Below are 11,129 nucleotides of genomic sequence, written 5' to 3' on the forward strand. Positions count from 1 at the left end.
CTCAGTCAGTGGGGAGGCACTACACTTTGGAACTCCCTAGTTTACTCCAATAGACTTTTTCCCTTAACAGCCCCTCCCAGCTCCCTGCCTTTCTCTATAAAAGAGCAGTCCTTGCTTGGTTTTGTTTTCCGGGATCGCCTATGGTTTTGCCATTGCTTGCATGTTCCAAATTGCAATTCTCTCCTATTCCCAAATAAACCCATTTTTTTTTTGCTAGTAAAATAACTGACAGTTTTAAAGTTAACATTATGAACAACTCTATGCCCATAAACTTTACATTGATAAAAGGATAAAACAGGAATAAATACAATTATAAACATGCATGCATCTAACAACAGAGCACCAAAGTACATGAAACAAAAGCTGGTGGTTTCTTTCAAAATGTCAAGGAACAGGTACTTTCAATCTTATTATGAAGAGCTCTTGGATATATAGACTAGAAATTGAAATGTTGCCATTTATTCCATTAGGCAAGCATATCAATACACAAATATGACAAATGTAAAAATCACATGTTAAAATCAGAAACATCCTCTGATTCTGAATTCTCTCAGTTTTATACAAGATGTCACTTTACCTATCTCTCTGAAATTAAGGGAAACTACACTATTTTCCTCTTTGTTTCTCAAAATCCAGAGCATCCTGTTAAGTAATGTTTTAACCAGTTTCATATATTGGTCAGATTTTTATGTTCTGCAATCATTTTCAAAATAAACTTAGTTATACTTTTAAACTATATTTCCCTTATGTTTTATTTTAGAAACAGAATTACTAGGGAGCATATTTTCCTGGAGCAACTTGATGGAAATATGTAAGTACAGTAAAATACAATTGTGGAGACAATACAGCAATTTAGAAAGGCTTTATTGCAAAATTATAGAATATCAGGATATAAATTAGTAACTTATAAAATATCTCTGCACTGACATAAACTGAAGGCAGGGTGGAAAAAAAGATGCAGGTGATTGACATGGCTGAGATTCTGGAAGATATTTCTGTTTTTTAAGATTTTATTTATTTATTTGACAGAGAGAGACAGCCAGCAAGAGAGGGAACACAAGCAGGGGGAGTGGGAGAGGGAGAAGCAGGCCCCCCACTGAGCAGGGAGCCCAACGCGGGGCTTGATCCCAGGACCCTGTGATCAGGCCCTGAGCCGAAGGCAGACGCTTAATGACTGAGCCACCCAGGCACCTCCTGGAAGATATTTCTTGTTTAACTTACCCATGTTCCTGTTGTAATATTGTGTGACACAGAAAGCTCAGATGAGAAGATAAAAAATAATTAGCTTGAGTGCATGGCAAAATTAGGGCTTCTTGGAGCCCTAAATGAACCCTTCCCTTTTCTGCCCCAATACCAATCTGGCCCTCCAGTAAGATGTGTTCCTATCTCTATGACTCTGTTGTGAGAAAGAAATCAGTCCTGACATGCAGGAGCTTTCCTGATATTCACAGCTAGGTGTTGGTGGTCTCCTGATGAACACAGAGAATATCAGTACCATACGAGGCCATTCTGTGACCGTTATGGAGCAAGACAAAAAGAGACTACTCTGTAATCATGTCTGAACACAAAAACACAAACACTGTCCAAGTCACAAAAAAGACCAAACTCCATCCCCCTATGCTGGCTGATATGGGTCACTGCTCCTTCTTTGCCAATCACAGCTTTGGCCTTAGTCTAGTCTTCCCTCCTCCTAGATAACGTATTTCTTAAAAATTTTTTGAGAGGGAGAGAGTGTGGGAGCCGGGGGTGGCAGGTGCTGAGGGAGAGAGAATCTCAAGCAGACTCTCCACAGAGTGCAGAGGCCAATGCAGGGCTCGATCTCACAACCTTGAGATCATGACCTGAGCGGAAATCAAGAGTCAGATGCTTAACCAACTGAACCACCCAGACACCTCTCCTAGATAAAATATTTTCAGATATTCAGTTGGAATATGTGACACATGTAATCCAGAGCACAGACCCAATTCCTTAAGTCCTCATTAAATTCACCTCACACAAACTCAAGTCTTTTAGCATGTCCTGTCTACCACCTTCCTACTAAGATGCCCCACTACTCCCCATGGTATGTATTCTCCCTTGTGAGCCTAATAAACCAGAATTATTCAACAAGACATATATGTTCCTAGTGAGTTTTGGCTGGAGGGCACTGACAGTTCTAATAGGTTATTTGGTAAAAGGATCTCTCTTTCCATCTTTTTTTTTTTTAGATTTTATTTATTTTGTTTTTTTTAAGATTTTTATTTATTTGACAGAGAGAGACAGTGAGAGAGGGAACACAAGCAGGGGCAGTGGGAGAGGGAGAAGCAGGCCCCCCACTGAGCAGGGAGCCCAACGCGGGGCTTGATCCCAGGACCCTGGGATCATGACCTGAGCCAAAGGCAGACACTTAACAGCTGAGCCACCCATGTGCCCTCTCTCTTTCCATCTTTAACCTGAAGTGACTATATCAAGTTTGATCTCCCAAGAGAGAAACCAGATTAATTTTCTTACAAATGACAATGGCTTAAGTTTTGCACAATAGAAAAAACAAATATGATCTTCTTAGAAGTTAGTTCCAAGATTTTCTTAGCCCATTTCATTACCAAGTAGAAAAAATTTCACAGCAACCACTTTTCCAAGAGCCCCTTTTATGTCCTTGTTTCTAAGGCTGTAAATGAAGGGGTTCAGCATGGGGGTGACCACTGTGAACATCACAGCAGCTGCTATATCTGTCTCAGCTAAGTGGGAGAATAAAGGGTTGAAATACACAGCAATGATGGTGCCATAGAAGAGAGAAACCACAGCCAGGTGGGAGCCACAGGTAGAGAAGGCTTTCCATCTCCCCTTTGTGGATGGGACTCTCAGGACAGCACAGCTAATAAGGACATATGAAGCCAGGATGCAAATAAATGGAGCGATCATGATCAACCCTGCTTCGAAAAGAATCATCATCTCATTGAGGTGTGTGTCGGAGCAGGAGAGTTTCAGGAGGGGCGTCACATCACAGAAGAAGTGGGGGATGGCATTGTCTGCACAGAACGAGAGTCGAGCCATCAGCAGGGTATGCAATAGGACATCCAGGTTGGCAATGACCCATGACAGCGACCAGCAGGGCACAGAGCTGGTGGGTCATCTTTGCTGAGTAGCGTAAGGGGTGGCATATGGCAACGAAGCGGTCATAGGCCATCACAGCCAGGAGGAAATTGTCCATGTCCACGAACATGAACACAAAATACATCTGTGTGAGACACCCGGAAAAGGAGATGGTCTGAGTCCCGAGTATGTGGTTGGCCAGCATCTTGGGGACAGTGGTGGAGGAGAAGCAGATGTCCACAAAGGACAGGTTGCCAAGGAAGAAGTACATGGGGACGTGCAGGCGGGAGTCCACGCCGATGGCCAGGAGGATGAGCAGGTTTCCCAGGACCGTGGCCAAGTACATGGTCAGGAAGAGGACGAAAGAGGAGCTGCTGCTGCTGGGGCTCCTTGGAGAGCCCAAGGAGGAGGAACCCAGAGAGCCTGGACTCGTTTGCCCCTCTCATGGGCTGGACACAGATGCAAAGAACAGAAGCAGAGCTCAGAAGCCTAGAAGCTGTGGCTTTGGAAACAACAATCCAAGCTCCACCCACATGGTCATGTTAATGAAACCTGTATTAGAATTGCTCAGTCAGGATCCACCCCTAGTCTCTACACCCTCAACCTCCAACTCCCAGTCCTGGATGACACTGGCCCCACTGGACTAATCTTTAAAATTTTATCAAGTATAACACAGACACAAACAAAGCCCTTCTCTGCCATTATGTATGTCTCTTTTAAAATTCCCAGGTTTTCTCCCACTTCTTTGTAGCTCGCAGAGACAAGTAAAACATTGATTATTACTGAGTGTATCTCAAGTTCCAGTTGATGGATTCAGGACTCTACCACTCCCTGGATCTGGAAAAGTTAACGAAAGAGGTTCTTCAAAGAACTTCCCTCATTAGTAACTACACATATAAATTAACTTCATATATATACTTTCCTGTTCTATATATGTGTGTTATAATTTTACCTGGAAGAAGCTGGTACTGTTGACAGCAAGTTTTCTTCACCTTTGAGGAACCAACCAATGCTCTTTTTTATTATAAGGTTTGGAAAGTATTGGAAATATTGGTATATCCTGAGTGAGTGAGAAGCAGAATTCATTGCCTGAGCCCTCTGTGCAGAGAAGGATGTTTGGGGGAATTAGAAATAGGTATTTACAGTGGCTTCCATGGCCACTGGGACCAAATTCCCTGAGAGCCTCATTAAAGATAAGCAGAAAGTAATTGTCCCACCTATTTCCTGGTCCCTGTGGACCCAACAATGGTGACAAAGTATAAGGATCTAACCCCTGCATCAGAACTTGGGAGATAAAGCCATCTGGGTAGAGATGAGTTCCAGAGAAAGTTCCCTGAGACCTCAAACTGCATCACCCTGATGATCTGGGCTTGTTTATGGATTTGAAAATTCAATTGTTAAAACATTTTTCTTGTTTTCCTAACCCAGAAACAAGTTATTGAAGTGTTACCTGAGTGAACCCCCCTTTTTTTTTCTTTCAAATCTGATCACTTTCTCTGTAGAGTTAGTGATGCATTTATAGATAGGGATGCTGGATGGGGGGTGACATTACAGACGGGTACTAAATCCTTTAAAACATTTGGTGAAGGATAACCTGTTTGTAACTGGGGGATGGGGGTATGGAAGAGATCTATCAAGGACAGCATAGCATGCCATGATTACAAAACTCTAGGCTCCCAGAGTACATTCCATTGTGATGTCTTCCTGGCTCACAATGGACCACCATTTTCTGAGAACGGTCCCTTAATCCACAGAGTCACAGAGGTGTGGAATACAGCAGCTCAATTTATACTCTAACAACTCCTGCCCAATGAGGATTTGTGATTAGATTAGGGAACCTGGAACTGAGGCTGAGGACCTGTGGGTGATTTTCAGTTTTTCCTTTTCTCTTTTTCCTTCCTTCCCTCCCTCTCTCTCTCCCTTTCTTCCAGAAGTAGCTGGGAGAGGGAGGACTTGGCCTGAATATGTAAATCCAGAAGCTTGCAACTCTCTCCTGACTGCCTCATAGATGGAGAAGCGAAGTCTAAAGAGAAGAGCAAAAAATGCAAACACAGAAAGAGAAGTAGAAATGAGCTGGACAGAGTACTGATGGTTGTTCAGTTCACGGTTCAAGTAGTTTTCTGATGATTGGCTACATCGTGGCCTCACTCACAGTTCTTAGTTGCAAATGACAAAAGCCAAGTCTTACTGAGCTAAGCGAAAAGATTTCTTGAAAATGATGATGGATACCCTTCAAAACCACTGAGCAAGTGGAGAACCAGGCTCAGAAGGTCACACACCAACTATAATGGCCCAAAACATGCCACAGAACTGGTTTGATTAGCTTATCAATATTTCTGCTACCATCAAGCCTAAATGTTACAGTTCATGGCCTGACACAGCTATTGCTGGACATGGGATGCCACAAGGAGCATGGGCGTCTGTCTTAATGCAACGATTATCACTGCTGGAAAAGGTCCTCCTGGTCGCCCCTTCTGAAGTGGAGTCAGGGTATCTGATGGGTAGTCATATGCTCACATCTTAGCTGCAAGAGGGGCTGAGAAATAAACTATTCAGGTTTTCCTGTTATAGAGGAAGAAGTTGGCTTTTTTTCTCAACCAAAATTATGAGGTAGGAAATTACCTGAGCTTTAGAAGGGTTACATAAGTTGGGAAGCCAGAAAAGCATGATAAATGCCCACTAGAATCCACCCCTCTGGTTGCATACGATATTAACACATATCCCTCTTACCAATTTATGCTTAGGAGAGATACTATCTGGCCTAATATAACGCAAGTATACTTCTTACAATATGGGAACAACTCAAGCCATCAGTTACTGTATCCAGGTCCATAAACAGGATCTCAGCTACTCCAATCACGTTCCCATCCTGGCATTCTATTACTTCTGAATCAAACTTGAAAGCTAATCAATAACTACATATCCTATGTGTATTTAAAACAGAGGGACAAAGGCAGAGAAAAGAAGAAGAAAGCTAGCTGGAAAAAATACAGAGATATATACATAACAAAGGAAGGAGGAAAATATGACTGGCTGTTGTAGTCTTCATTTCTACAGGTAGCCATGAACCCTTAGTTGATATTAATATTTTCTCCTTTGAAGTCTAGTTCATGTTCCTTTTGTCTTTAGCCAGCACCTCAGCTGTTCAAGTTTTTAAAATCGATACAGTAACCCAAACTTCCATGTTGGAGAGATTTGACCTCCTTATGATTCCGCCCAAATAAGATTATCTTAGTCTTTCATTAGCTGCCATCAGAGGACATGGCCATTCCAGAATCCACTCCAGGAGATCTTTCCATCCATAATCCTCTCTGCTACCAGTGCGTAACAGCAAAACTATTTTTTAGTCATAGTCAAAGTCATAACAATGTTAGACTCTCTTTTTTAGTCAGTTTATCCAGCAGCAAACTCAATGCAAACTGACCACCAAGAAATCTCTCCAGAGCCCAGTGTTGCTGGGCTAAGAAGTAAAATTTTGCAAGTAGATCATTAGGTATTACAAAAAGTAGTGCCCACTTTTACCGCTTGTTTCCTTGCCCCATAAATTCCTGGTTGGTAGAAAGTTCAGCAGATATTGTCCACTGGTATGAAACTTATTGTATCCTGTAAAACAGCACCCCAACCTCACAAGGTAACCTCAACTGGTGCCCAAACTGAGTCTTTAAAAGACCATTTCTCTATTCCATAGAGTCAATTGCTCTAGGTGATGGTGTACAAGTAAATTTCAGTGAATCACATGGACACCAGCCTTATCCTTCTTATCCATGAAAAAAATATACCTTTTTGTGTATATTAGCTTCCTTTTCCTGAGTGCTTCCGTACATTCCCAGAGACCTATCCCTCATATTATCTATTGTCGAGTAACAACTTATCCCCAAACTTAGCAACTTGAAACAGTAAATATTTATCTCACACAATTCCTGTGAGTCAGGGACCTAGTAATGGTTTAGATGTATGGTTCTAGATCAGGACTTGTCATGAGACTCCAGTTAAGTTGTCAGCAGGAACTCAGTCATCTGAATGCTTGACTATAGCTGGAGGATGGGCTTCCAGGACGGTGCCCTCACATTACCTATGGTAAGAAAGCCTCAGTTCCTCACATCAACTTCTCCATAGAGCTAACTTGGTATGTCCTTATAACAGAGTAATTGGTTTCCCAGAGCAAGTGATTCAAGAGAGCAAGATGGAAACCACACTATCTTTTGTGATGGAGTTCCTACACTCACACACCATCATTTTCACAAGATTCTGCTATTTACAGAGTGCTAAGGACAGAATGGTTATGTCCACACAACATTCAGACGTTGAAATCCTAAGCCTCAAGGTGATGGTATCAGAAGGTAGTACCTTTGTGAGGTGATCTGGTCATGAGGGCAGAACCCTCACTAATGGTATTGGTGCCCTTATAACAGAAGGCCTGAGAAGCTCCCTTGTCCCTTCCACTATGCGAGGTTACACTGAAGATTGCCATCTATGAACCAGGAAATAGGCTCTCACCAGACATCAAACATGCCAGCATCTTGATCCTGGATTTCCCAGCCTCCAGAACCATGAAAAAATACATTTCTGTTGTTTATAAATTAGCCAGTCTATGGTATTTTGTTATAGCAGCCTGAATGGATTAAGACACAAAGTCAGCCCAAGTCAATGTGAGAAGGGATTACACAATACCGGAACTGGGGGCCATTTTGGCAACTGGTTATCACATTCCTTTTATTAGGGATTTATTTATTTATTTAGGATTTATTTATTTGAGAGAGAGAGAGAGCACGAGAGCAGGGGGAGGAGGAGAGGGAGAGGAAGAGAGAGAATCCAAGCATTCTTCACTGAGCATGGAGCCCAATCCAGGGTTCATTCCCAGGACCCTGAGCTCATGACCTAAGTCGAACGAAGTGTCAGATGCTTAACTGACTGAGCCATCCAGGCCACTCACATTCATTTTATTATAAAGTGAGTTTCTTGCCTTGAAACGTTATTTGTGGGATGCAGATGGGATAGATCCAGTCATCCCTAATACACAGCTTATCAGTCTTTAAACCTCAGGTTGATTAGTACCTTTTTGTGTAAACTAGTTTCCTTTTCCTGAGTGCTTCCGTACATTCCCAGAGACCTATATTCAAAGGTTTTTTACCTGTATCACACCACTTCCATTGTATCATCTTGATTAAGTGACAAGTGATACATGGAGTGTCATAAAGATTCTAAGTCTGAGGACCAAGGCTCACACCTTAACCTCTCTTATGTTTGCAATATAGGCCACTGTCTCCAGAACCAAATGCATACATCAACATTGCCTCGCACACCAGAAATCTTGGGAAGCTTAAAGCAGCAATTCTCAAACATAAACGTGCACAGAAATCACAGAAATCACCTAGGCATGTTGCTAAAGCAAAGAATTTGAATCAAGAAATCTGGAATTCAGCCTGAGATTATGCATTTCTAAGAATCACCCAGGCAATGCCTGATCCTCGGAGTACAGAGGCGCCCTTACTGTGAGAAGGGCCCGAGCTGCCTACATCCGCTTTTGCGCTGCTGGCTCCTCAGCCAACCTCGCCTTTTTGAAAGGATATCCAAATTGGAAGTCAGACCTTGACTTCAGACAGTCCCAGCCTATGGAAGGAAGTAGGAGACAGGAATCCTGAACACCTGTGACCCATTTTTTTTTTTAGATTTTTAAAATTTATTTATTCGACAGAGATAGAGACAACCAGCGAGAGAGGGAACAAGCAGGGGGAGTGGGAGAGGAAGAAGCAGGCTCATAGCGGAGGAGTCTGATGTGGGGCTCGATCCCATAACGCCGGGATCACGCCCTGAGCTGAAGGCAGACGCTTAACCGCTGTGCCACCCAGGCGCCCCCTGTGACCCATTCTAACCAGGAAGGGAAGACGATGGAGCAGAGCTCTAAAGGACCCGGGCAGGTGCAGCGGAAGGCTCATGGGACGCTCCAGTTGCCCTGGTTTTGCCGGAACCAACCCCAGAGAGCCTCTTTACGCCATTTCGGGGCGGGGGGAAGATTCAGAGCCACTCACGGCAGCACAGAAACCCCGCTCCTTGCAGGAGTTCCCAGCTTGCCGCACTTCGGAGAAAAACTAACCCGCACCTCCTCGCGGAGACCAAGCAGAGCGGAGACTCCGCTCCTCCTATCTAATTGGGCAAGAGTACGCGGGGCGGGGGCGACGCAGCCTCTGATTGGTTCCGTTTGACGGCGGGTATAGCGCTTCCGGGAAGTGATTCCGCCCGATCCGCCTCTCCTGCGCTGCGCCTGCGTGTGGCCGACTGTTCTAGGAAGGTCCTCCCGCGCGCCGGCGACTCCAGAGAGCCGTGGGGGGGGGGGGGGGGGAGCGGGGGTTGAAGTGTGAAATATAAAGGGGTTCAGAAGGCTTAGTAATCAAAATAAGTAATAGTTCAGTGCATTTTTTTTAAAAAAAAAGTTAAGCAAAAAATCTTTTACTAAATATAAGAATTTTAAAGACACGATCAGTAAGCTGAAAGTTAATATTTAAGACCTTCACTTAGTCAAGAGAAATTGTCAAATACGGCAATTCTGTCAGTTGAAACAGGCAAAGAAAATTCTGAAAACATTAGTGATGAGTTTACTTCTACTAAACCAGTGTTAAAGATAAACACAGCCAGACATTAGTTAAAGCAGTGTAAACTGAGTTAATTCAGTAACTACTGATGGTAGGGGAAGGAGCTGAGCTCCATTCCATTTTCCGCAGAGGTATTGGGCATTTTAAAGGGAGAATGAGGAAGTAGGGAGAGGGAAGGGCAGAAACTTCAGCAGTCAGGGAAGTGAAAAATTACAAAAAGCAGGACGAGAGAGTTAGTCCTTGTGAAACCCATCTGGGTTTGCTAATTGGCCCTTATGGAAGCTGGGCTCCTACTCTACCATACAGACAGGGTCCCTATCTTCAGGCGTTTCTGGAACAAATGGTCCATTCTTTTGGCAGCCTTGATTTTTCTGCGGCAGGCAATATGGGCACTTAGGGTCATCCTAGAGATGGCCCTTGAGCTGTTAGATGCTATGTTAGTGTTTGTTCAAGTCCTTTAGGCCAAAGTTGAACATAGTCAAGAAGAGGGAGGAGCCTGATTGAGTTGGGTCAAGAAGGGACTCTGTCCTTAGAAAAGTAAAATTATAAGAGATTCTGATTTGGGTGTAAATAAAATATTGCAGTTAATGTGAGTTCAGGGGCTCTTGGGTGGCTCAGTTGGTGGAGCATGTGACACTTGATCTCAGAGTCCTTGACTTTGAGCCCCACTTGAGTTAGGCATGAAGCCTACTTAAAAAATAAATTAATAAAAGAAAAGAAAAGAATGTGAGTTTATATACCTACTTTTAACTTTTTCAATATTTTTGCAACCACTTTAAATGTAAAAAATTAACCATTAAAAAAGATTAAAACATGCATATCAGGCTTCATTATGGCTTGGAAGTCCTGATGTGAGGTGGCAGAGAGCTGAACCAAGCGCATCAACTCCTTTAGGAAACTTTTTCATCTTCTATAGTAACTTCCCCATATTGATTCATTCATATAATCATTTATTCAGGTAAGAAAATTGTTGAGCAACTACTATATTGCAGATACTATTGAAAAACCTGGTCCCTGCACTCATGGAGTGCAGCCTAGTTGGAGTAGGGAAGACAGGGAGAAAAACACAAAATAATCTCCTCAGGGTACTGAGTTCTGTTTCTCATTATTCATGAAACATGCACTCTATATGAACCAGACCCAGGAACTAACACCCTGTGTACAAATGTGAATAATGACTCATTTCTTATTTCAAGGGCCTTATATGTTCATGGTGGAAGACCCCAAAAGAGTGCAAACACCTGCAATAGAAGGTTGTACAGGTCGTGTGGGAAAGATAAGGCAAGCAGTTCTACTGGGGTGGTGTATTGGTTTCCTAGGCCTGCCATACCAAAGTACCATAAATTAGGTGACTTTAAACAACAGAAATTTATTCTCTTACAGTTTTGGAGACTAGATGTCCAAAATTAAGGAGTTGGCAAGGATGGGATCATTCTGGAGACTTTGCGAGAGAATCTGTTCCATGCC

The 11,129-nt window shown here is 43.0% G+C and overlaps 1 protein-coding gene across 1 annotated transcript; it reads right to left on the reverse strand.

Moving 5' to 3' along the window:
• Nucleotides 1–2,565: 2,565 nt before the first annotated feature.
• Nucleotides 2,566–3,650, reverse strand: LOC105234355 (olfactory receptor 1F1-like). The gene is given in 3 exon segments (XM_019805587.2): nt 2,566–3,079; nt 3,081–3,436; nt 3,438–3,650. Coding segments are annotated over 3 exon segments (951 nt in total). The 5' UTR covers nt 3,519–3,650.
• Nucleotides 3,651–11,129: the final 7,479 nt, after the last annotated feature.

The sequence above is a fragment of the Ailuropoda melanoleuca genome, chromosome 10 (genome assembly GCF_002007445.2).
Source record: "Ailuropoda melanoleuca isolate Jingjing chromosome 10, ASM200744v2, whole genome shotgun sequence".
In the NCBI taxonomy this organism is placed as follows: domain Eukaryota; kingdom Metazoa; phylum Chordata; class Mammalia; order Carnivora; family Ursidae; genus Ailuropoda; species Ailuropoda melanoleuca.